At 41.8% G+C, this 27860-nt stretch overlaps 3 protein-coding genes across 4 annotated transcripts; all 3 read right to left on the bottom strand.

The window, feature by feature from the left end:
• Positions 1-245: 245 nt before the first annotated feature.
• Positions 246-3684, bottom strand: pvalb8 (parvalbumin 8). Its single transcript, XM_038989396.1, has 4 exons — positions 3624-3684; positions 2678-2810; positions 1152-1261; positions 246-271 (listed from the first exon to the last, which is right to left on the bottom strand). The coding sequence occupies exons 1-4, from the start codon at positions 3682-3684 to the stop codon at positions 246-248; spliced, it is 330 nt and encodes a 109-aa protein (XP_038845324.1).
• Positions 3685-9782: 6098 nt separating this feature from the next.
• LOC120043022 (parvalbumin beta 1) lies at positions 9783-12441 on the bottom strand. Its single transcript, XM_038987758.1, has 5 exons — positions 12369-12441; positions 11476-11542; positions 11164-11296; positions 10875-10984; positions 9783-10084 (listed from the first exon to the last, which is right to left on the bottom strand). Exons 2-5 carry the CDS (start codon positions 11534-11536, stop codon positions 10059-10061), a joined length of 330 nt encoding a protein of 109 aa, XP_038843686.1. The 5' UTR covers positions 11537-11542; positions 12369-12441; the 3' UTR covers positions 9783-10058.
• Positions 12442-23571: 11130 nt separating this feature from the next.
• On the bottom strand, positions 23572-27806 carry LOC120044719 (parvalbumin beta-like). 2 transcript variants are annotated; one of them, XM_038989398.1, is made up of 5 exons: positions 27692-27806; positions 27119-27191; positions 26014-26146; positions 24169-24278; positions 23572-23856 (listed from the first exon to the last, which is right to left on the bottom strand). In XM_038989398.1, exons 2-5 carry the CDS (start codon positions 27177-27179, stop codon positions 23834-23836), a joined length of 327 nt encoding a protein of 108 aa, XP_038845326.1. In that variant the 5' UTR covers positions 27180-27191; positions 27692-27806; the 3' UTR covers positions 23572-23833. The 2 variants fall into 2 exon arrangements, with proteins under 2 accessions (XP_038845326.1, XP_038845325.1); XM_038989397.1 differs by having other exon boundaries at positions 27119-27205.
• Positions 27807-27860: the final 54 nt, after the last annotated feature.

The following is a 27860-nucleotide window of genomic DNA, read 5'->3' on the forward strand; positions in this document are numbered from 1 at the left end:
TTTATTATTTTATTTTCTCAGTAATTTGGTAAGTGATACATTTTGGGCAATAATATAATGACCTGTCTAAAACATATGCAAAAAGCAAAAATAAAAATCGGTGAGTTGTAGGTAGTCTGAACCGGAGGCTTGCAAAAAAAGAATAAATGTTTCCAAATAGATTGACAGATGGAAAACTAAAGTTATAAATCCTAGCGCTGGAGTGGGGCGAGGAGAAAGAGGTATGGAGGGTGTTGTACAGGTATTCAGGATAGGACCATGGCCTGGAACTCTGTGGGGAGAAAGGAAAGACAGGAAGATAAATAATTAGCCAGAACATGAGAGAGAAAAGACACGTTAGGTTTGGCTCTTTGGTTTGGGACATAGTGACATCTCAACTAACTCAATGAATTTGGGACATAGTGACATCTCAACTAACTCAATGAATTTGGGACATAGTGACATCTCAACTAACTCAATGAATTTGGGACATAGTGACATCTCAACTAACTCAATGAATTTGGGACATAGTGACATCTCAACTAACTCAATGAATTTGGGACATAGTGACATCTCAACTAACTCAATGAATTTAGGACATAGTGACATCTCAACTAACTCAATGAATTTGGGACATAGTGACATCTCAACTAACTCAATGAATTTGGGACATAGTGACATCTCAACTAACTCAATGAATTTGGGACATAGTGACATCTCAACTAACTCAATGAATTTGGGACATAGTGACATCTCAACTAACTCAATGAATTTGGGACATAGTGACATCTCAACCAACTCAATGAATCATTGCAAGGATGCACATTTGAGAATATTTTACCAAGATACTACACTATATATTGTAATTGAGACTGCAATTGACAGAGGAGGTTCAATGTAGAACTGTAAAAAGTATTTATATTATCCATTGGCAATTACCATTCTGTAATCTGCTTACTATCATAATGCAACCAGATTCAGACCTGTATAATCTCAACTGATTTGGTATCGAATGAGATCACTCCTTCAAACTTCCATCGAAATAATCAAACATCACTCTCTTCCACCTCTTCATCGCCGTCATCATCAACAACAACAACAACATCATTGTGATCATCACCATCGTTATAATTTTCATTATCATCATCACCAAACTAGTGTAAGATACACACCATCTGCTCCAATCATGCCGTCGCTGTCATCATCAGCAGCAGACATGAAGGCCTTGGTCTCTTTTTCAGTCAGGACACGGGCCCCGGGGTTGAACCTCTGGAGGAAGAATCTGAGACGCACACACACACACCGAGACCACTAACATACCGTGCTTACTTTGACGGGGCTATTCTACACAGTTGCCATGACCGGCAACTCTGCAGCAGAACCCTTCAGATATTGAGGAAGTAGTATTGTCTGGGTAACAAAGAAAAACCAATCAGACATTAATGATGAATGGACGAATGGATATTGTTTTATCCATATATCTTAGACAGACTATGGTGATCACCCTTTTAAAATAGGATTTTAACCTCAAAAAAGAACAAATAAAACAACTTTAGGAGTTGTAGAGGACATGCTTACTGAAAGCAGGCTTAATATGCCATCATTACAGTGCAAAAGGCTATGACCTATGACCCCCAGGACTCATGAATGAACAAAATAATGACAATTGACCATCTCTTGATGGGGGCGCACTAGTAAAGATGTGCTAGTTTACAAAGCCTATCTTCAAGAAGTACCCTACTTTCGAGCAAAGTTAGGTTGACGTTTATTGGGATAAGTCCTTGAGGCAGAACTGAGCAATTTCCGCTAGATGGGCCAGCTGCAAAGTCAAAATTGTCTATATTGTAAAAATGCATAAAAACAAATATTTGCTTTTAGGGCCTCCCAAGTGGCGCAGCGGTCTAAGGCACTGCATCGCAGTGCTAGCTGCATTACTACAGATCCTGGATCGATACCGGGCTGTGTCGCAGCCGGTCGCAACCGGGAGACCCATGAGGGCGACGCACAATTGGCCCAGCGTCATCCGGTTAGGGGAAGGTTTGGCCGGCCGGGATGTCCTTGTCCCATCTCGCTCTAGTGACTCCTGTGGTGGGCCGGGTGCATGCACGCTGACACGGTCGCCAGGTGTACGGTGTTTCCTCCGACACATTGGTGTGGCTGGCCTCTGAGTTAAGCGTGCATTGTGTCAAGAAACAGTGCGGCTTGACAGCTCTTGACCTTTGCCTCTCGCAAGTCCGTACGGGAGTTGCAGCAATCTGACAAGACTTTAACTACCAATTGAATATGACGAAATTGGGGAGAAAAAGGGGTAAAAAATAATAATAATAAAGAAAAAGAAAAATGAATTGATTTTTGTCTTGATTTAAGGTTAGGGTTAGGCATTAGGGTTAGCAGTGTGGTAGGGTAAAGGTTAGAGTTAGGTTTAAAATCCGATTTTATGACTTTGTGGCTGTGCAAGCTAGTGACCACTGCAGAGCTGTCTCCAGAACAAGATTCGTGACAAAAAACACTAACCTGTGCAAAATGACAGGTAGCCTAACACGTTTAGTGCCTACAGAGGATACATTTTGATTTAGGCCTTTGCGGCATCAAGAACAATATATAGGCTATTTTCTTTAGGCCTAAATATTGTAGTAGAAAAAACACAAAGATTGTAGTTTATCACTAACTAAAAGTCCAACAATTGTAGCCGACTCACTTGAGTTCCTCCTCCTCAATGAAGCCGCTGGCGTCGTTGTCCAGGATCCCGAAGACTTTCTTCACCTCCGCGGGACTCTTTTTGGTCAAGCCACACTGCTGGAAGAACTTCTTGCAGTTGAAGGAGTCCGGTGCTGATGGGGAAAGGATGACATGAGAAAACATTAATAGGCGTGTTCGGCCTTAGCTCTGGTACAGGTCGTTAACGAGGAAGTGGGGGTAGGAAGTGGAGGTAGAGCTTGTGGAAGAACGCGGACACCAACCCTAACCTTTACCCCTTTTAGCCACCTATCCACCTAGCTAGAATTCATTACATATCATATGTTTTGCGAATTCGTAACATATTGTACATTTTGCAAGTTCGTAACATAATGCACGTTTTGCAAATTCATAACATATAACATGAATTGCAATTAGTAACATATCATATGAAATAGTTGATGGACATCCACAAATGAATGCATACAAAACGAAACGTAACACATCACTCTAAATGGAGTCTCAGATTTACACACAGAATAATATGAAATGCTCTGAGACCATGTTGCAGCTGATTCAAATAACCAACTCATCTGTTTAGTCTAGTTCACTCATAGGCACATCACATTTTGATTTATTCAAAAACTCAATTTAAATTAAGACAATTGTTTGCATTATAATTCCTCCTGATACATTTAGGGACAAAAAAAACTGACAGAGACAACTGCTATCTATTCTGTCCTAAATGCTTTTGCAGGGTTTCGTGTGAGTCTACGTAGCCTAAATGCGTTTTCTCTAAAATAGGCCTCATTTTGATCCTATACTTCTGTTTTTTGTTTGACATCAACAATGGACTACCTTATTTTACTTGATTTAGTATAGTGGATCTGCCCATCGCCTAGGCTACCACTAATGCGGTGAAGGAATCTAATGAAGAAAGCAATAATGATATGAGTGGAAGATGATACCTTGGCAGTCCTTCATAGCAGCGTCTATGGCATCAGCGGAAAGGATAGATGAGAGCGACATTTTAATCCTGTCGAATGAACAAAAGTGGTGAATTATTAACACATTTAGTCAGGTAGGCTAAACAGCAATGCATGCTTCTTCTTTGAAGACAAGGCGTTGGTTTGACTGGTGCAGAATATTATAATTATTTAGATAGCATATTTTAAGCACAGTTTCAGAGGCCTATAAAACATAGCCAATAATTGTGACACGCATATAGCCTAAGGTCTATTGATTCAGCTCATGCACATAACAGTTGTGTTGACATAATTTCTCAGTAATTTCCCTGAGCCCATTGCTTGATCTGAGCTAGGTAGGCCTACTCCAAATACCACTACTGGCAAATTATCTTTAGTCTGCCCTCAGACTCATCTTGGTCGGAATCAACATACTGAAACCCTGTAAAAGTATTTGCTAAAACGGATAGCAAAGAATGAATTAGATACTTCCTTAAAAGAAAATATGGCACAACTTTGTCTAATACGCTGTTACCGCATCCTTTGTCTAAACATTAAAGCCAAGTAAACTTCTAATTATAAACACAAACGAAGCAAATGATAAAAAAGACAAAAGTCTATATCCCTCAAAGTGGCAGAAAATGACTCCTCTGAGTTAAGTTCAGAGCGCAAAGTCAACTTACCGCGTTGAGGTTCTTGCCCGGTCGTTGATCCAAAAGAGACGAGTAAGGCTGTGCGGTGACTCTTGTCCGTCAGAGACGATTTATATAGGTCTGATTGAGGTGACAATAGGGAATGCTTGAATTACCTGTCTGAGTATCAAATTTTAACTGCCCGCCCCTGATCAAATTTCTTCGCTAACTAATTAACCTTTACCCTTTATAACGCCCATGGGCAGGAGACTGACTACTGTGAACATCAGTAACGCCCTTGTAAATGGCAAATTAAGACATCAGTGCATTATTCTATATCCCCTCCTCCCACCCACACCTAACCCAGTCCTCCTGCCCCTCTCCTTCCCTTCTCGAATTATAATACAGTACTATGGTACAAAAATGTGCAGTCTCTCTAGCCCTGTTTATACCTGGTGCCAACATGCGCCCTTTGTCCTGATCTTGTCCACATTCCGATTTTGCCCACATTTTTACACAGGATGATTAAAAGACAGGGTCTGGATATCAATCAAGTATAAACAGATCTACATGGTCAAATAATTTAATTCAGCATTGTACTGGCCTCTAAAATCCTTGACAGGTAGCACCATTGACATATTGCATCAGTAAATAAATCCATATTATTTTGAAAGAATATCTGTCAAATAATTTCCAAACAGGGAGGCACCAGCTAGTCTGTTCACAATGCAAACACAGTGGAGGGTGCTGCGTAAGGAAGAAGGGATAAGAGACACATTTGAATAAAATGTGTAGACGCGACAAACTTTGATCAGATAGTTATTGGATCATATTGATCAGATCACGAAACTCACATGTTAGCGCAAGATGTAAACAAGGCTAATCTCTGTCTGTCTGTCTCTCTCTCTCCCTCTCTCTCTCTCTCTCTCTCTCTCTCTCTCTCTCTCTCTCTCTCTCTCTCTCTCTCTCTCTCTCTCTCTCTCTCTCTCTCTATATATATATATATATATATATATATATATATATATATCCCCCTCTCTCTCTCTCTCCCTCTCTCTCTCTCCCTCTACAAACAGTCCCAGAGCTGGTATTTGTGTCACACATACAGTATATTGTCCTCCGTGAAAAGGGTCATTCAGTGAGAAAGCAAACTGCATTCAGAGAGAAGTTAAGTTCCAATAAACCAGATTCAATTATAAAGTGTATAACTGGGTATGTGGATATTGGATGTTGAAATCGTTGTGGAGGGATACAGTGTGGCCATTGTGTGGTATAGTAGCCCACAGCCCCCTGAGAATGAACCCTCTGGTCCAAATCCCCTGCAAATCTGTCAAAAAATGTGCCCTCATTTGGACTTAAACAGACCAAATTTTTCATTCCCTGCTACTCTGTTGGACCCACCAGATGGGGTTAGATTATCCCCTCCAAATCTAATAATACTAAACTCAACAGATACACACACACAACAGGGGTTGTCTATCACGAAATGTCATCATGACAATTTATTTAACCTTCTCTCACACTATAGGCCGGACAGGGGTAAATATTGAACTATCATGGAACTGTCCAGCGTTCTGATTAAAGGACACAAGGTCACCCTGTTTTTCAATGTCCCACTTGATTCTGCATGATGATTTAATGTCAATTAGGGTCCATACACACATGCACGCACGCACGCATAAACTCACATACACACACATTTGCCTATGTCATCTGTGTTGGAAAAGAGTTTTGGGAAATGGAGAGAGAGAGCAAGAGAGAGATTGCATCTTTTCTATTGAGGTCACCTAGGCCATCCCTCAGATATAAATGATCACACTTCTTCAGTATCATCACTGTAGCTGCTGGCGACCCATAGCGATAGGAGATCTAACAGAGTGATCCATTTAGAACAATGCTTATCTTTGCAATTCTTCACAGTGTTATTGAAGCAGTGAAATTAAATACTGCATTTGGGCAGCCTGTAAAATGTGACCATTGGCAGAATGCCTATACTTTCAGAGGACAACCCTGAAACAATGTCAGTGTATGTGGAAGTGAACGGAGAGGTATGCAGAGAGTGCATTAACCCTATCCCTTGGAGGATACCCTGCTTCTGGACTGTGGAGAACAGCTATTATTCATCATTGGACAAGGGGAAAGTTGAAGGTGTACAACCTGCATGTGGGCTCACTTCTCACTGTAAAGATGTGCATGTGTTAGTGTTAGGGAGAGAGTGCACTGCATAGGATGTCATCCGTGATAGAGATGGCATCTGATTTGTGTCCTTTTAAATACAAAATCTGCATAAAACGAATTATTTATCAAATTCATATCCTGTTATGATTCTCATCATTAACGTTTTAAAACAAAGTCTGACATTTAGCCTTGACAATTCCCTCGGCGTGTTTAATAACAAGTGGCACCACTCAACCAGAAATATGACACCCTTTGAGGTAGGGATATCGCTAAATATCCCCTATAGCCGGAGGCAGACAACAATCATAGACCAGCTCCAGCTTGCAAGCAGTTCAATTCAGTGAAGAACCACGGCGCGCGCGTGGGGATTTAAAGACTAGAGTACTTGGCACCTGCCCACCACAGCTTCAGCAGCGGAAGCAGGGAGCGGTCGAGCGCATCAGCTAGCGACCGCGCGAGCCCTACCCAGACCGCAGGCGTTAGTGTGTTGTGCAAAGTAGGTGGGTAAAGGTCGCTCAAGGACAGGTCAAGTGAACCTTATTTAAACGTACCATGCATATATAGGCTGAATATTCCAAGTAAAATGCACCTTTAGACTGAGTGTTCTAGCCCCACGGTTATTACATTTGCATGTATTGTACTTTTTGTGCACAAATTAATTGCATGACTGCTGAAATGATCGAGTGGGCACGTGCGCTTAAAGAGTAGGAGTAGTAGTAGGCTGGATCACTGATCCTTTAGGACATATTAGGCTTGTATTTTCACTGTTTAATATTGCTGTTTTATTCTGGTACATATTTGGTGGGAGAGATGGTGTGGATAGTGTGTAGGCTATATTCTGCGTTTCCACTAACTCTCCAAACATGTACGCATGAGGAGAAAACATTTCCCTTGGGACCACTTTATGGTCATTTTAATATAAATGTAGTTAATTGATTCAAGGTTTGTAATTAAAATAATTAGAACTACTCCTGCAGGTCGCTCACTCACAGCCTGACCTCTCAAATAAGATTTTGTGCCTGGGCGCACGAACGAGAAATCGTGCGTCTAAGGTCTCCATGTCCAATGTCCGAAACCTCTTTCTAGGATTTGGGGCTCCAGCGTCAGATGCATGAGGGGAACTTAATAGGCTCCTGTCCCTGGTCGTATGTGAAAGAGAGACTGAGGAGGACACCGGATCGAGCGGTGCGCTTTACCGACAGGCGGTGATGTCATGCGCCATTCTGATACCTCATCGCCTATACGGTTACTGGCCGGTAATTTATTCATTTACATGTGCTAATTTTCCTTACAAGTTTACGTACGGACATGGGTTGGCTGCAGGAGCAAGCCTTCTCATTGTCCCAGGGCGATAGTCGTAATTTGTTTTGGCTAATCAGGTGTCGAACAGAAACGGATTAGAGATGCTCGGTTGCCACGGAAGAAACGGTTGTGTGTTGCTTGTTGGGTTTAATCATATAGCAAATTGTGTAGACATATCATATGCAGTTCTAGATAATAGGCTAACTGCATTAATTCTCTGACTTCAGTGTATTATGATTACATGACATTACATGGTCCTGAAACTTCTGGTCGCAGGGGGTTCCGATAGCCGCTGTCCGTGGTGCTAAATCATATTTCAATGTTATTGGCGCTATTTTATGTTTGTTTGCACTGGCTTTTTCCTCGTGACAGTGTAACTATATCGCCAAATGTCCAATACCAAAAGTCAATGACTAAATCAGACAGCTCTGCCTGACATGGTTATAGTAGCCTAAGTCAATGGCAGTTAGTGTTCCCGTTTTGTGGGTGTATGGTTTAAAAAGTTGCACGAGATGTTGTTTCATGGTTCGTTCTCCGTTTTAATGTGACTCTTCAAACATACATCAGGGGCCGGTGTTATATAGTATGCCTACTGATGGTTTGTCGGGACTGATGGTTTATACGGTTGTGGCTAGATGGAGTACAGCTTCATCTAGTTGTAGCGTCGGGGATCACAGTTGTTGACAAGTAGCATTTTAGCTAAGCCTAACCCACACCCTTTAATGACGTTCATTCTCCTAACCTGATGTATTCATTATCTTAACCTGCTGCGTTAGTTCTCCTAACCTCCTACGCGAAGTCACTTCTTTCCGTAGTTGGGTTAGGTTTAGCTAAAATGTTACAGTTGTCAATGAATCATCAGTCCCGACAAACCATCAGTATCACAGTACCTGTTCAGGAGAGTGTAACATTACAGTTAACGTTCAGATAGAAATGTAACCTATCGAGGGAATCACATCAGCTTTCATGATTATTATATTAATTATATTATATTTCACTACCCTGAATACACCTCAGTACGCACCTCTGGCTCTATTTAGGGGAAACGCTGCGCTGGGAAGATTACTCACTGTCTTTGGGTTTGCCACCATCTAGTGGACTCATAACGCCGACGCATGGACTATACTCCCATGTGTGGCTGCTAAGTAATGTCAGTAGGCCAACTGTAATACCGCACATCAAGCCATAGAGACGCATTTGATGAGGGCTTTATACATACATTTGATTGACTAAAAACATTATAAAACATATTGAAGCATGTGTTTTGTCCATATATACTGTATGTATGCAGACTCTAAGGCAATGGTTCCTAACTTTTTTCGGTTAATGTACCACTAACTGAATTTAGCTCTGCCCGTAGTACCCCTGGAGTACCCCCTCATGTGCATTTTACCAGTAGGCCTATGGTCTGATGAGTCTTCTCAAGTACCCCCTGTAGATAGGCCAAGTACCCCCAGGGGTCCTAGTACCCCTGGTTGGGAACCACTGCTCTACGGTTCTGTATCAAACATAATTGGAATCACTTGAACCCCCAATCCTTGTCTCTAGTCTAGGATAGGATGTAAATTATAGATGAATCTATTGTTTAAGTAGAACATTTATGTTACCTATTTTCATATGAGGGCGGAAAAACTAAATTGGTGCTTCACCATGCTGTTATTTATTTGATTGACTTTTATTGTCCTTCTCTCTCTCTGTCTTTCTCTCGCTCTCGCTTTCTCTCGCTCTCTCTTTCTCTCTCTCTCTCTCTCTCTCTCTCTCTCTCTCTCTCTCTCTCTCTCTCTCTCTCTCTCTCTCTCTCACACACCTCGGTTTGTGTGTGCCTGTGCGCCTTTGTGCGTAAACTTGTACTTGCACAATGATCATCGTGTTTTTTTTATCAGCAAAACATGACAAATAGACTATGTGTTATGAATTATTATGTATAATTTATAGCGAATAAAATGGCATGCGTTTTCTCAATTACAGTTCATATAATCCGGTTCCTTTTATGGGTGTGAAGTTAAACTAATGGCATCTGAACTCAGATAAACACATTTGATTAATTAAATAGGAAATAATACAAAGACCTTTTATTCCAAAAGAATATTGATTATTTTTTATCTATCGTCCTTTCCTGAAAAGTGCATCATAGATTTTACAGTAAGCAAAATTCATATAAGACATGAACACATCTGCGCTACATTCACAATCATCATTTTGGACAGTGTGCCGCACAGGAGGAAACTTCTTGCAAGCAAATGTATAAAAAGTATTTATATTCAGATGAAATGGGGAGGTCTTGGGCAATATTGTTCCTTCAGGTGAGTTCTTGGTCAGTTGCTCTTTACTGCTTAACCAATACAGCGAACTCTGCAAAAGAAAAAGACAAACATTAACCCTTTCCAGTGTCTTATAACATTAATTTACTTTCATATCTTAGGCCTTAATATAGATTGACACCAGATCATAAACATCGTTATTAATATTCAAGCAGTGGTGGAAAAAGTACCCAATTGTCATACTTGAGTAAAAGTACAGATACCTTAATAGAAAGTTACTCAAGTAAAAGTGAAAGTCACCCAGTAAAATACTACTTGAGTGAAAGTCTAAAAGTATTTGGTTCTAAGTATACTTAAGTATCAAAAGTAAATGGAATTTGTAAAATATACTTAAGTACCAAAAGTAAAAGTATAAATCATTTCAAATTCCTTATATTAAGCAAAGCAGATGGTACCATGTTCTTGTATTTAAAATGTACAGACAGCCAGGGGTACACTCCAACACTCAGACATCAATTTGACAAAATATGAATTTGTGTTTAGTGAGTCTGCCAGATCAGAGGCCGTAGTGATGACCATGTATTCTCTTGATAAGTGTGTAAATTGGACAATTGTCCTGTCCTGCTAAGCACTCAACATGTAACGAGTTATTTTGGGTGTCAGGGAAAATGTATGGAGTAAAAAGTACATTATTTTCTTTAGGAATGTAGTGAAGTAAAAGTAAAAGATGTCAAAAATATAAATAGTAAAGTAAAGTACAGATACCCCCAGAAAACTACTTATTAGTACTTTAAAGTTGTTTTACTTAAGTACTTTACACCACTGTATGCAAGTGACATTGGTTTACGCATTGATTATCCCATGCATGCTATGTTTCGTACCATCAATTCCAATCATGCCATCACCATCGGCATCACCAGCCTTGAGGAAAGCCTTTGTCTCTGCATCGGTAAGTACCCTGGCCTTGGGGCAAAAGTTCTGAAGGAACAGCCTAGAGAAAGAGAAACAAATATTCGTTTAGTTTCATTTGAATGTATGCAGACCAATGCACCAATGCGCACTGCCTTTTAGAATGCCTGCGCACCGATACAATTGGGTAAAGTGGACAGTCTCCTGCATTGATTTAATCAATTGTCTGTTATTTGTACTGTAATGGTGCATGGCTCTTACTTCAGCTCCTCCACCTCAATAAAGCCACTTGCATCCTGGTCAATGACCTTGAAAGCCTTCTTGACGTCGTCGGAGGACTTCGAGGCAAAGCCAATCGTATGGAAGAAGGTCTTGAAGTTGAAGGAGTCGGCGGCTGTAACGCAAATATGAAGGATATATGCCTAATGTGTAACCTGCGAGTAACACACAATGCAACTACAGTCTAGAGAGGTAATCGTGTGTTCATATTGCTAATTTCACATTTATCATACAACATAATTGGGTTGAAAGGGCTTTTTAGGTGGAGGGGGAAGTAAACAAACTAGGGCCTACCTTTGCACGCTTCCAATGCGGTTTTGATGTCAGCCTCCTTGCACAGATGGGCACAGGCCATTTTGAGCTGAATGTTGAAAAAAGGGAGAAATTGTTACTTTAATACAACTTTGATTTGGCATGCAACGTTCGGTATTGAGCATTGCATTTAATCTACAACATGTTTTGAGAGGTTATTACCAGGTAAGTACTAAACTATGATTATATTGTGCAATACCAGGGCACAAAAATAATGATTACAAATATTAACAAATCACCAAACACTCAGACTTTCTACCAAACAAAATTTCAGCACGACTCAACCCATCTTATTTCATTTCAAATAGATAATCCACTTCATTACGCAGGATGTCAAACAAATATTTCAAACCGACCAGCCACTGTTTACCAGCATTTGGCTGGTGGTCTTTTGATAATAGCAGAGCCCCTTTCACCATCCGTGGGATTATAACGCAATGAGACAGATCAAATCAAATGTGTCAAGCTGCCCTTAAATCTGTCTGTCTCAACCAATGGGTGTAATTTGGGAATTCATATCAAATCCAATTGAAACGTTTTTAGTGGTTCCCAAAAGGAAAGCCCTGATAGTTAAGGCAGCCCACTGCACATGTGGGTATTTGATAAAGATGTTGATGTTGCATTCCAAACGTTCCATCTGAGAAACTGATTTGCAATTGTCAAAATCCATCCCGCTCCGGGGTGCGTCCATATAAAGCCAAAAAATACAGAAACAAAATCTCAGCCTTTGGGTGTTTTGGATGACACAACGGCTTGCAGTCCCACGTAAATTGTAAAGTGCGCATATGATCAAATGTACAGCAAAAGCCTGGATGCTGTTGCAATGTTCTGGATCTTGGGTTCCTGTACTTCCTTCGCACCGCACTGAAACTCACCTCTGGACGTCTTTGGCGAACGGTTGAAAGAGAAGACTTCAGGCGACTGCAGCGAGTGATGTTCCCATCGATACTGCTGACCTTATATACTTTCACTCAACCGAAATTCGAGGCATAATGTAACCGACACCGGAGGGGGTGGGGGGATTGTCCACTGGCAAGAGATCCGATCTATTTTAAGTTTCTTAAATGAAGATGCTTAAAAGGTGCGTTTGAAAAAAGTCCATAATATCCCCTATTGCTAAGAATATGTTCTGCTGAGTGATAGGGATGGAATCGACGGTTGCTAAAAAGATTCCGACAGTTTATATTGAGAGGTTCGTTTAGCCTATGGATATCAACGCGGTCATTGGTGAGGTTTCTACTGAGGGTTGTAGTCTTCGTGTAATATGCTGGACTTGAGAGGTCTGTTTAAAACGATTTTGTGTTACTCTGAATGTCTTTGTAAGAGATTCCAGTCATTCATTGCATTAAGGTGAAGTATTGGATGTGCGTAAACCGTGTTGGTTTAGAGACAATATGATGCTTTTATGATTTTATATTTATGAGGCTACACTAAACTTTTTATATTTTACATGAGAGCAATTTACTTGCAACATTCTTATGATTGCCTAAGATTTTATCATGCAATGTCTCGTGAAAGCAAATTTACGTATGATCCCAATAATCTTCCACATTCATTGGTGTATCCCGGACTAATGTACATAGCCAAAAAGTGTCTGCCGCTTCTGTAAGCCTATAAAGGTAATGCGATCATGTGGAGTAGCCTACAGTAAGTTGTACTATACTTCATGTCTAGCCTATACTGCACGCTCAAGTCCTTTGCATTTGTATCTTTTTGTTACCCTTTATATCGCTCAGAGTACTTGGAAAATAAAGGAAAATATGACCCAAAACAAACGTCGACATACTGTTTATTACTTTCACATGGTTTGGCTATTGAACAGAAAGCAATGCACCATTCCACCATAATGTTGAACTGTTCATTACGCAATTTTACAGCAAATGTATGTTAAAGTTTATAGCGAACATTGTGTTTTTTTCTGCAGGTGGCATCATTGTCCTATCTCTGACTGGAGGTGGGGGCGGGGATAAACTATCACGACACCTATTTTTCTGTCTGGAAAATGAATTGATTGCGGCACGCTTATGTCGCAAAAGTGTTGCGTGTTGTATTACGGATCCATTTCTTAGTTGGGTAGTTACTATGTTGCACTAATGGGGTCAGTGATACACTGATTGGCTGAACACAGTCTGTGTACATGTTTTGACTGTTAAATGAGAGGATATGGAATTAATTATCTCAGATAAGCTATAATAGGACAATTGTTAGTTAGCTACTTTAAATTATTTACTGTAAGTAACTTTGAAGTATATGTAAAATAAACAACCTACAAATACATTGCAAGATGTGCCACAAGTTTTCACAGATTATGCAGATAAACACAATCTGACATGACTGAAAATATCACCATCTCCTTAAGTATTTATAAGGGAACCCCACACACTGGTTACACTGTATTTAACATGTATTTAAAATGTCCCGCTGATTCAACATAATGACACAAGGCTATTCTTGGCCATTCTGTTGCAGTGTCAGTTTTCTCCAGCACGTTGTCCCGTTCACCAAAGAGGAAGTGCCATCCAGAGAGGGAGAATCCATGAGGGGGCAGCAGGCGGGCAGACCTGCAAGGCTCTATCAGAGTAATGTGAAATATATCCCCTGCAAATCCCTTAGGAAGTATACCAGTGAGGCCCAAGGACTTCCCCCACACTAGAAGCATGCCAGGACCTGGTCCAAATCCTACAGGACTCCACTCTCCGATCTGGGCATTATTAAAACAGGTGCATGTCTCTCTCTCTCCCCTCGTAACCCCACACACTAGCAATGACCTCATAGATAAACACACAGGATACATTTGAAATCTCCTCAAATGTTCCCCAAAACACTGAGTCCCAGATCTGTTTGTACTGTCTTGGTGTGATAGTGACATAGGAGTTCACAAGACAGCACATACAGTATAAATCTGGAACTCAGCCTTATTTCTCACCACATTGGTTTCCAAAGCATCAAGAGGCTAAGCTGGAAAGACAATGTTTACACCAAAATAGTATTTATTACTGGGTTTTCACTATTCCTCGAAAGTGTAGATACGATTGTACAATTTGCACAAGCCATTTTCAGATCATTATAACACATCCAAATAACACTAACAATACACTATAAGGACATTGTGCTCCATGTTGAGAAATATAGTCAGCAGGCAGTTGATAAATTAAAATATAAATTTAGCTGAAAGTTAGTGATTCTTGCTAGGAGTTCTGGTTCCATGAAAAGCGGTGGATCTTGGTCAATGGACAATTATGCCTTTACAAGGGCAAGAAACTCTGTGAAAAGTGGATAGAGTAAAATTATCATTAGTATTGTGCAAAATATGCTCAACCAAGAATATTGACCTTATAGTTCATGTTTGAATAATACGATGCAGTCAACGAATCAGAAAATCAGTGTCCACCTGCTGCAGTAGTACTGAAAAAAAGACAAAAACCTCTTGCTCTTATACACACAAGGCAGTCAATGTAGCAAATCTCCTCTAGTGTTGTTTTTCCTTGTTAACGTCATGTGGTCAGTAAAAACTCTGGGTCCTAGCTATATGTCCAATTTATTTGTTACCAGTACACCAACATATCATCCCTGCAGTGTCCCTCAACCATGATGAGCTGGGTTAAAGTTCTCTTACCGTCAACTCCAATCTTGCCATCACCATCCTCGTCCCCAGCTACCAGGAAAACCTTGGTCGCTTTGTCTGTGAGTACTCTGGCGCCGGCAGAGAAGTTCTGCAGGAACAGCCTGAGAGAGAGAGATGATGGAGGGAGGGATGAGGAACAGCCTGAGAGAGAGAGATGATGGAGGGAGGGATGAGGAACAGCCTGAGAGAGAGAGATGATGGAGGGAGGGATGTTGGTTTAGTGTAGCTTATAAAACAGACCATTACTACTGTTCCAGCTGGCTGATTGTTACTTAGTGTAATGCATTGGACAGAGAATTTTCAACCAACATTTTCTTGGTGATACTTCCTCAATTCCCGACCATGAAGACAATGCATGTCTTTTAAACTTCCATGTCTAGTTGCAGGTGATTCGTTTGAATTTTGAAAATGCTCCATTATTAAACTAAATCATTTTTTTGCCTCATAAAGTAATTCAGCAATGTGTAAGACGCCACCTTTTTCAAATTTTCTCTCGGGTGCCGCATGTCATGAGCGCAACTCAGAAATCAAGCGTTGCGTTGAATGACACTCACCTGTCTGGATCAATGAGAAGATTTGAAATAAACAAGATGGCGGCACACACATTGTTGAATTACTTCATAGAGAAAAACGTGAAACGTTTTATTTAAAAACATATCCAAACATCTGGGACGCCTACAGAGTCATTCCCCACCCCCACTTCGCCCAATCAGATCATGTCTCCCTGATTCTACTCCCTGCATACAAAAACCTACTAAAGAGGGAGCCACCAACAGAGAGAATGGTGAGACAAAGGATGGACGGAGCAGACTCAATTCTCCAGGAGTGTTTCGAAACCACAAACTGGAATTACAATGTGACACACAATGAAAGCGGCAAGGACTACAGGCTATTACAAACTACAAAGGCAAAGCCAGCTGTGTGATTCCCACCAATGCCTCTCTCCCCGATGAGCTCAACAAATTCTATGCTCGCTTTGAGGCCACCAACACTGAGCCATCCAAGAGGGCCCCTGCTGCTCCGGACGACAAGGTGCTTATGCTCTCCGAGGCTGACATGAGAAAAACTCTCCAGAGAGGGAATACTCAAAAATCTGCAGGACCAGACAGCATCCCCGGCCACATCCTCAGAGCATGCTCTGATCAGCTGGCAGGCATCTTCACAGACATCTTCAACATGTCCCTATCCCAGGCTGTAGTCACCACATGCTTCAAGTCAACCACCATCATTCCAGTGCCCAAGAAAACCAAGGTGACATGCCTAAATGACTACCGTCCTGTTGCACTCACCCCATCATGATGAGGTACATCAAGAGGTTGGTCATGGCCCACATAAAGGCCAGGCCCACTGGACCCACTCCAATTTGCCTACTGATCCAACAGATCCACGGAAGATGCCATTGCTATCCACATGGCCCTCTCCCACCTGGACAAAAGGAACACCTACAGTATGTGAGAATGCTGTTCATTGACTACAATTCAGCATTCAACACAATTGTTCCCTCCAAGCTCATCACCAAACTCAGGGCCCTGGGTCTGGAAACAACCCTCTGCAACTGGATCCTGGGAGGTCTGATATGGAAACTGCTCCGCTCTTGACTGCAATGCCCTTCAGCAGGTGTTGAAGACGGCCCAGTACATCACAGGTACTGTACTCCCACCCATACAGGACATCTACTCCAAGCGATGCCTGAGGAAGGCCCTCAACATCATCAAGGACCCCTCACAACATCATCAAGTACTACTATTCAAATTTTATTGTTTTAAAGTTTTATTGTTTTAAAGTTTTGTAAATATTTGTATTACTGTTTCTTTAGCCATTTACTTTCTGCTATGTTTGCTGCAGTGTTGAGAGGTGAACCTGCAGGTCAGCATTTAATTCGCTGTGGACTCAATGTATATCAGTTGTACGGTATGATGATGAATAAACCAACTATAACGCCTCAAATGTGTACCAAATATACAAATGTGTTATTGGACAATGTAACTAGTCCGGTGGCCATTTGATGAATTGTTCAGCAGTCTTACGGCTTGGGGGTAGAAGCTGTTAAGGAGCCTTTTGGTCCTAGACTTGGTGCTCCGGTTCCGCTTGCCGTGCGGTAGCAGAGAGAACTGTCTATGACTAGGGTGGCTGGAGTCTTTGAACATTTTTAGGGCCTTTCTCTGACACCGCCTGGTTATAGAGGTCCTGGATGGCAGGAAGCTTGGCCCCAGGGATGTACTGGGCCGTACGCACTACCCTCTGTAGCGCCCTACGGTCAGATGCGGAGCAGTTGTCATACCAGGCGGTGATGCAACCGGTCAGGATGCTCTCAATGGTGCAGCTGTAGAACTTTTTGAGGATCTGGGGACCCATGCTAAATCTTTTCAGTCTCCTGAGGGGGAAAAGGTTTTGTCGTGCCCTCTTCACGACTGTCTTGGTGTGTTTGGATCATGATAGTTCATTGGTGATGTGGACAAGGAATTTGAAACTCTCGACCCGCTCCACTACACCACAGCCCCGTCGATGTTAATGGGGGCCTGTTCGGCCCTCCTTTTCCTGTAGTCCACGATCAGCTCCTTTGTCTTGCTCACATTGAGGAAGAGGTTGTTGTCCTGGCACCACACTGCCATTTATCTGACCTCCCTATAGGTTATCTCATCGTTGTTGGTGATCAGGCCTACCATTGTTGTGTCGTCAGCAAACTTAATGATGGTGTTGGAGTCGTGTTTGGCCCCGTAGTCGTGGGTAAATAGGGAGTACAGGAGGGGACTAATTCCCCCCCCCGAGGGGCCCCAGTGTTGGGGATCAGCATGGCAGACGTGTTGTTGCCTACCCTTACCACCTGGGTCGCCCATCGGGAAGTCCAGGATCCAGTTGCAGAGAGAGGTGTTTAGTCCCAGGGTCCTTAGCTTAGTGATGAGCTTCATGGGCACTATGGTGTTATCTGCCTATGCTGGTGATATATTGAGCATCTTTTCTGGCTCTATTATGCACCGTAGAAAGTATACTATACAACGAGTACTTTGTGAAACACACAAGTGAAACACAATCTGACATAGTAGGTTTGAAGTGAAGAAAAATTGGACCTGCTGATTTCTGTTGACAAACTGGTATAATTCTTACCTGAGCATGTAGCCAGAGCTGCGGAGAGATCTTGCCTTGTCTGGGAAATCATAATGTTCTTACATTTAACTGTTAACACTGTCAACACTATAGGGGTCACATTTAGACGTTGTTTTCAAGAGTGAATAACCCACAAGGTTACATTAAGGTTAAAATTAAGATGAATAGAAAGACAAGATATAGATTTTTAACGTTTTTAAATGAGTTTTTTATATTTTATTTGCCACTGTGGGGAAGAAACAGATGCCAACTGTAAATCGATCCAAACGTGTGCGTCATGCGCACAACTTCAACTTGGCGCAAAACATGCAGTGCTAGTTAAACAGGCTTCACAGTCGGTTCGGCCACAGATTTGGTTTGACTAATTACCAATTTCTCAATCTTTTCAGCGTGTAGAAGCATTTATAATGTAATCTTTTTTTCATCATCACTTTGCCAAATTCGTGACATGTGGGGAAAAAATGTTTTTAAGGCTACATTACATTGTAGCCCTTTACATTCACACCTATACGGATTGAAAATTGCACATTTGGGCACTGTTAACCCCCTAAATTGGAAAGCAGTGGCTGTACAACATGCTATACATGACGTCAAAGTTCTGGCTCTGCGCTTCACAGCACTGTATGTTTTTATTTTATTTTTACTGACAGCTGAACTTGTGTTGGAACTTGAACACCTCATACGACAGTTGTAGCCTGGCCCCATCACTCCCGCTAATTGGGAAACTTTTGCAAATGTTTTGTGGTCTGATTGAGGAAAATTCTGTAAATTAAGAAGACTCTATGTATTTTTGAAAGATGAGACGTTGGAAGATTATAATAAATACCTCTTTGATGTCATATAAGCAAGCCAAACACCCATGAGTCCAAATGTGCACTTCACATTTCCATATCCTAAAACCCATGTCACAAACAGTGTCAGCGTTTATGATCACTTTGTTTGATGTACAGTTAGAATATGAGATGTCGTCATACCCTGGGTTGTTCTGAACACAATGAGCCTATGTTTGTCTTTTGTGAAGAAAATTAGCTGCGGAACATGCACCAGAATGCACTAATGACTCATTTCAAAGCGCACCAAAATTATGATCTGTTTCCCTGAATTGCATTGTGAAAGCCTAAAACTGTAATAACGTGTTGGCAACAGAACATGCTTTTAAATCATGCCCACCTGACCCAGATTGCAATTTATAATGGACTGTTTTTTGATTGCGTAAACAACAACAGTAATTGTGTGATGGCCGGGATGCAGGGTTGTGTTCCTCACCAAATAACTATAAGTGTACTTGCTCTAGGAGGGCTAAAAAAAGCACCTTATAGTTGAAGACTCTTCTTTGAGTAAAATTACTTAGGAACTGTGCACAATTTGGAGAGGTGTGTGGCCACTTGGAGACACCAGTTAGTCCTCTCACTCAAACCTTGTCATTTATTTGTCATATTTTGCACCAAACCCGCATTTCCCAGGAATTTTCGTGTCATGTTACTGAATGTATCCATAGTATTTTCAGATTTCGTTCTCAACAAATGCCGCGAGAAGGTCAGTACATGTAAAATGCACATAAAATCAACAACGTAATGATTGGATTCAGTCTTGTGTCAGGTGAACCGTTGTGTCTAATCATTTCCCCATAATTTCCAAACTGTTCCCTTTCAATTGCTACCATTGTTATGCATATGGTTTTCATATTTCTTCTGCAAGAAACATTTCAATTTATCCCTATCCATATAAGCCAATTTCCACGAGTGTAAAAGGTTAAATAGACCATTTAAAATAATTATAGGCATACTGTTTATGAGGTAAATATAGGCTACTATTTTTGGGGTTTGTTTGTAATACGAGTGTGTGATATGATTCAGTAAATTGAATGACATTCACTGCATCTGTAACATAATCACCCTCTCTTTCACGCCTATCAGAGGCAGCTAGACAATGACCCCCATCTCAGGAAACCCAACTTTTCGAGGCATAGCTTTTGGTGATTCTCTCTTTTGCATAACATCTGGCATTTGTACAAATAAAACTATTAGTTATTCCATTCCATTCCTCTTTATTTTTCTCTATTTGAAAGGAGGTGCTTTACAAGCCCCGTTTTGTTGTTTTACCTCTCCATACACGCTGCACATCTACTTTTCTTTTGTCTTCTAATTATCATAATCTGATTGTTTTTCAAATAAATAAAATAAAAGAGGAGAACAAATCAGTGACTAATGATTATAACGGTTGGTAAGAAGCTCAAATTGTTATCCACCTCCACAACTGCTGTCCATAAATGAACAAGTTTGCCTCTGCTGAAAATTGTCCCAAAAATGTTTTTAATCCATTTTTACTGAGAGGTCCGGTGCTCCATGTAAGATTTTGGTTCCATATTCACTATTCTGATGTATTCCAATTCAATGCCCCCATCTGAGATCCCTTTGCGCACTGAAGTTCCTTCGGAGAGCGCACATCCTACTCACCATTGCGCTGCGTCAAGGCGAGTGAAAATCAGTGGATAACTCGAGTTGGCTGACCCTAACCCCTTTCCTTCTGTTTTGTATTCCCGTGACCCGGTGCGGTGACCCACACCATTTATAGGAGTTTGAGTCACAGTTACTATATCAGCATCGGTTTTGCAAAAAAACGGCTATTTTTAACGTAACAAATGAGGTTGTTCAGGGGCTCAGAGTTAGAGCCATGTTTGTGAGGGCCTAAAGACGTGGCAAGGTCATAGCCGCCTTGAAACCAAAGTAGGCTAGGGAGTGACTTCATTGACCAACTATTCACGCATCTGGGCAGATAAAAGAACATCGGTTGTTTGGGGGTATCAATTCTCAGTATCAGGCCAGCCCTATTGATAGAATGTAAAAACATTTTAAACTCATAAAGTCACAACATATTAGGTTTCTGTTTCCAGGGTAGAATGTAAATATCATGATAGCCTATTAAGATATGTTGCTAAGGGTAGACCCATGGTGGAAAGGAACACTTCAGCTCTTCATGACTTCATGCTTTTTCGTGATTGATCTAATTGATTTATTAATTGACACAAACACAGCTAGGCATATTACGCACAAAATATTTTGATATAGTCACTGTAATACGCATTCTACCCTTCTGCGACTCCCCTGCATAGAGGACCTTTAACAATTCCACAGAATCAGTAAATACGTTTTTAAAATGAAGCCTCTTACCACCTAATCCTTCTTCTTTATAGGCAATGAGTTTAAATAATGCCGGCAACCTTTACGCCCATGTGTGTGAAGTAGGCCTGGCTACAAAGGTTGAATGCTATGCTCCTATACCAGCTATATAGCCACTCCAAGCAGTTTATTAGCTCTCAAACAACTTCACCATGACATTGTGTTTACACCAGGATGGAATGGTAGAAAGAACGCCTTCCTTTCTCAATGCGACACTGCACTAACGGGAATAGCATGTCACCTGTGTGGTGTTGGATATAGAGTATCCGTCAGTCAGTTGGGAGACAAAGACGGATGGAGAGGGTATGAATGCAATTCGACGTGAGTGTCCTCCATCACCTTTTACCGCCTGAGAAAGAAAAGCCTTCGATCAATACAACTATTTACGAAACTGGGATGCCATGCAGAGCCATCCCACAGGACACAGACATCATTAAACAGCTAGTTTGGATTTACATTTGGTTGAGTTGTCAACTAAAGTGGAAATCTGTCCTTTGGTCTGATGAGTCCAAATTTGAGATTTTTGGTTCCAAACGCCATGTCTTTGTGAGACACAGAGGATGTGAACGGATTATCTCCGCATGTGTGGTTCCCACCGTGAAACATGGAGGAGGAGGTGAGATGGTGCTTTGCTGGTGACACCGATGGTGATTTATTTATAATTGAAGGCATACTTAACCAGCAGGCTACCACAGCATTCTGCAGTGATACGCCATCCCATCTGGTTTGTGCTTAGTGGGACTATAATTTGTTTTTCCAACAGGACAATGACACAACACACCTCCAGGCTGTGTAAGGGCTATTTGACCAATAAAGAGAGTGATGGAGTGCTGCATCAGATGACCTGGCCTCCACAATCACCCGACCTCAACCCAATTGAGATGGTTTGGGATGAGTTGGACCGCAGAGTGAAGGAAAATCAGCCAACAAGTGCCCAGCATATGTGGGAACTCCTTCAAGACGGTTGGAAAATAATTCCAGGTGAAGCTGGTTGAGAGAATGCCAAAAGTGTGCAAAGCATAGATCAAGACAAAGGGTGGCTACTTTGAAGAATCTAAAATATATTTTGATTTGTTTAACACTTTTTTGGTTACTACATGATTCCATATGTGTTATTTTACTAGTTTTGATTTCTTCACTATTATTCTACAATGTAGAAAATAGTAAAAATAAAGAAAAACCCTTGAATGAGTAGGTGTGTCCAAACTTTTGACTGTTACTGTATATCTCCCACAAAGTATGTGTGGGAATACTTTGGAACAGATTTCGGCCCGCGGGATGCCAGTTGGGGAACACTGTTATAGGCTACAGCCTACTCAAATGACCTTATGTAGACTATAAGTGTAGCCTATAGGCTACAGCCTACTCAAATGACCTTATGTAGACTATAAGTGTAGCCTATAGGCTATAGCCTACCCAAACATTACGCATAATTGTATGCATATATCAAAATGAATGCTCTCGGCTTTTTCGTTTACAATAGATAATACAATGTTATATATTTTATTCACATGATTCTTCATGGGCAAAGGCAGATGTTAACCCATCTATCGAAATAAGCATGTTTAGGTCTGAAAAGTATTCATTTGAATTATCTCCAGCAGAAGGCGGTGTTAGTCCTGATATGGACACGCCATACGGGGAACACAACACTGAATGAGTTAATCAAATGTTTTTATCATTTTTCCGAAATATTTTGTTTTGCCCACATCTAACCATATTTAACCTGTCTGGCCTCATTGCAGACTGACGTATCGCTGTCAGTACAGTAGAAGTAAATTAAGATGGATTTAACTGATGCTTACAATAGGCTACTCATCTCATTGTCTTGATGAATGATCTCTCTCGTCGTCATCTACTCAAGAGGTTTCCGTCACTCTGTGATGTACTGTAGTTGGCATCGTCCGGGCTCCGGGGCTTGTCCATGGTTGCGTGCTGTAGGCACGCAGCCTCTCGCTTGCTTTATACTGCATCGGAAATGCAGCCTGCACAGGCCGTGGGCACTTTGCTTATATCATCACATTTAGAGCTGCGTTGTCTCTTGTAGGCCCATGCAGAACACACAATTAAAATGCACTGGGGTAATCAGGCTAATAGCTTAGACCCAAATACGCACTGAAACGCCAACATAACCTTCGGGACTGTAGTAAGACACACGGACATCATATCTACGTTTTAAATCCTTTATTAAACCGTACCAGTTACCCAATGGATAGACTGATACTGACTTATACACCTAATATCCACGGCTACGAACTTATGTGCCAAGATGCACCATCAACCGGGGAGAGGACCAGCAGGCATGTAAATCGAGTCGCTGAGGTGGGCATTTCCCTCCAGACTTGCTGAATCTGGACGTTTTGGGTTCCAGACGTTGTAAAAAGTACCAAAAGAAAGAAAAAAAAGACAGCCCTGATGAGGAGTGAAAGCTTCATTTCAGCAAAGCGCAGAACTCTGCAAGAGAACAGAGAAACAGAGCGATGACACAGAGATATAGTGATCACCTGACGTGTGACCTCACAGCCAAGTCACAGTGAATATCGCATATGTTGAAAAAGCTTGCATTTATTTACTGGTTCTTCCACTATGCCTTTGCAGCGTTCCTTCCTTCCTTCAGATGCAATATCCCCTATCATCTGGAATAATATCAAATATAATTATATAAAACTGTTATCAAGTGATATTTCGTGTCAGCATTGGACAGTCCCTCTGTTGCTCTCCTGTCAGGTGTGTGTAGTGCTGATGTGAGTGTACTGTAATCTGTACCTTCCATCCCTATCTTTCCATCCCCGTCTCTGTCTCCTGCCGCTAGGAGAGTTCTGGTCTCAGCATCAGTCAGCTCCCTGGCCCCTGAGGAGAAGTTCTGCAGGAATAATCTGGGGATAGACAAACAAAGAGAGGAGAGAGGAGTGAAGAACTACACCTACATCTCATGTGTCAATGCTGCTTCATTGTATTGATATGTAATGTATAGTTTATTTCAGCTTGAATACATCAGGCTCTTTCTATGAGCATGACAAACACACACACACACACACACACACACACACACACACACACACACACACACACACACACACACACACACACACACACACACACACACACACACACACACACACACACACACACACACACACACACTGCACTGAACAAAAATATAAACTTAACATGCAACAATTTCAAAGATCTTACTGAGTTACAGTTCATATAAGGAAATCAGTTAACTGAAATTAATTCATTAAGCCCTAAACTATGTATTTCACATGACTGGGAATACAGATATGCATCTGTTGGTCACATATACCTTAAAAATAAAGGTAGGGGCGTGGATCAGAAAACCAGTCAGTATCTGGTGTGACCACCATTTGCCTCATGCAGCGCGACACATCTCCTTTACATAGAGGTGATCAGGCTGTTGATTGTGGCTAGTGAAAAATTGTCCAACTTCTTTTCAATGGCTGTGCGAAGTTGCTGGATATTGGCGAGAACTGGAACACAATGTCGTACATGTCGATCCAAAGCATCCCAAACATGCTCAATGGGTGACATATCTGGTGAGTATGTAGGCTATTGAAGAACTGGGACACTTTCAGCTTCCAGGAATTGTGTACAGATCCTTGCAACATGGGGCCATGCATTATCATGCTGAAACATGACGTGATGGCGGCGGATGAATGGCATGACAATGGGCCTCAGGATCTCGTCACAGTATCTCTGTCCATTCAAATTGTCATCGATAAAATGCAATTGTGTTATCATCAGCAAACCGCTTGCCAACATGACGCCATACACGCTGTCTACCATCTGCCCGGTACAGTTAAAACCGTGATTCATCAGTGAAGAGCACACTTCTCCAGCGTGCCAGTGGCCATAGAAGATGAGCATTTGCCCACTGAAGTCGGTTTTGACGACAAACTGCAGTCAGGTCAAGACCCTGGTGAGGACGACAAGCACGCACCTGAGCCTCCCTGAAACGGTTTCTGACAGGTTTTGCAGAAATTCTTCAGTTGTGCAAACCCACAGTTTCATCAGCTGTCCAGGTGGTTGTTCTCAGACAATCCCACAGGTGAAGAAGCTGGATGTGGAGGTCCTGGGCTGGCATGGTTATACGTGGTCTGCTGTTGTGAGGCTGGTTGGACATACTGCCAAATGTTCTAAAACGACATTGGAGGTGGCTTATGGTAGATAAAGGAAAATTAAATTCTCTGGCAACAACTCTGGTGGACATTCCTGCAGTCACCAGGCCAATTGCATGCTCCCTCAAAACTTGAGACATCTGTGGCATTGTGTTGTGTGACAAAACTGCACATTTTAGAGTGGCCTTTTATTGCCCCAGCACAAGGTGCAACTGTCTAATGATAATTCTGTTTAATCAGCTTCTTGATATGCCACACCTGTCAGGTGGATGGATTATCTTGGCAAAGAAGAAATGCTCACTGACAGGGGTGTAAAGAATTGTGTACACAACATTTGAGCTAAATAAGCTTTTTGTGCATATGGAACATTTCTGGGACCAACCCCTTCACGTGCACCCCCCTCCCTCCACACACACACCCTCCCTCCCTACCTCCCTCCACACACAGCCACCCTCCCCAACTCATATCATACTTCAGCTCCTCCTCCTCTATGTATCCACTCTGGTCTTGGTCCAGGACTCTGAACACCCGTTGGCCCTCTGCCTCTGGCTTGCCGGTCAGTCCCACTTGTGCAAAGAACAACTTGAAGTTGAATGTGCCTGGAGCTAATGGAGAGATGGGGGAAGTGATCAAGAGAAATGTAGAGAGATGTCGAGAGGAAGTGAGAGAGTGTGAGGAAAGAGAGATCCGCCAGCATGACAAGGAGAGAGAATGGAGAGGGGGATGAATAGAGAGCTGTAACATTCTCTCATGCGCTCAAATTACTTTAATTTGACTACTACAGACATTCACAATCACAAACACAAACCCTCTAGCATTTTAATGCCACTGAGCTCTGACAATAATATGGTAGTTAAGGACATTATTATCCAATCTAAACACACAGATTCACAGAACAACTCAGGGAACCCATTCTAATGTGAACGTGTGACATTATGCTACAGATCAAATGTTTATATCAAAACATTTTTATTCACAGTTTATGCAGTTACAGAGAGTCACTCAGGTCATTATGAAAACCAAATGTCTCATAAAGAACAGAGAAAGAGAATGATGGATCAAGTCTGTTTTGAATAATATATTATACACCACAAACAGTTATGCTGATGATATACTGAAACGTGAGTATACAAGCATTTACATGTGGGTGTATTCTGGATGGTGTGCTTTAGTCTGCCCTCTGAAGCAGATGTAATGTGTAGCTAAATAATTAAATGCTGGTGGGCTGCAAATGAAGCCTGCTTGACTGGCTTGATTTAGTCTTCTCTTCAATGCTCAGCATAAACACTGGTATCTGGGTGGTAACTGCTCTGCTGCTCCCCAGCCCCCTGGCTGCCTGGTTACCTGGATCCACCCTCCAACCTTCCCCCAATATAGGACCGCCCTTGGGAGTGGGACTCTTGAGCGTGTGTGTGTGTGTGTGTGTGTGTGTGTGTGTGTGTGTGTGTGTGTGTGTGTGTGTGTGTGTGTGTGCGTGTGCGTGTGCGTGTGTGTGCGTGTGCGTGTGCGTGTGCGTGTGTGTGTGTGTGTGTGCGTGTGTGCGTGTGTGTGTGTGTGTGTTCACGTGTTTGACTCACCTTGACAAGCCTTGACGGCAGCCCTGATGTCCTCCTCTCTCAGCAACCCTGTAAACACCATGGTTCTCTGTGCCTGAGGGACACGTGCTTGCAATAGGGAAACACATCACAATAAATGAAAGTGACACAGTGTGTTTTCCTGACACAAACAGTCAGGGTGTGTTTTTCTTAAAGCATCAGACAAATCCCTCATCAGCCTATCCTCCTTCAGCTTCGAGGTACTATATAGCTACTGTTTCTGTGGAATTTATTCAATGACAATTGCTTGACTTTTCAAGCTGTGGCTCTATGAATAAAACACTAAATACATTTTGCAAAACAATTACAAATTTGTCCAAAGTCTTGACGATGCAACTTTAAGGACAATTGTTTGTCTCCAAGCGAGACCTTGAGAGGTCTGCGTCTGCACATGTCCTATTTTTTGTGGAATTAAACCAAATTACATTTGATCCCATTTAAAAACCCTGAGATGCACAAAACACTCATGAATACACAGAAAGATACATCAATCCCTACAGAACTGAAACAAAAGATCAACGCATAATATATCTTTAAAGCCTGGCTGGTACTAACCGTTATCTGGGTGAGGTGGTGTCCGCGCTGTAAGCCAGTGATGTGCAGATCTCTGCCTCTCTTGATTTTTGCCTATTACCCAACACCACTCTCCTCCTGCAGCTTTGTGATCCAGAAAGCAAACATGACGTTTCTCTGTCCTCAAACCCTAGGAGATAACATCGCAATT

The sequence above is a fragment of the Salvelinus namaycush genome, chromosome 3 (assembly GCF_016432855.1).
Source record: "Salvelinus namaycush isolate Seneca chromosome 3, SaNama_1.0, whole genome shotgun sequence".
NCBI classification, from domain to species: domain Eukaryota; kingdom Metazoa; phylum Chordata; class Actinopteri; order Salmoniformes; family Salmonidae; genus Salvelinus; species Salvelinus namaycush.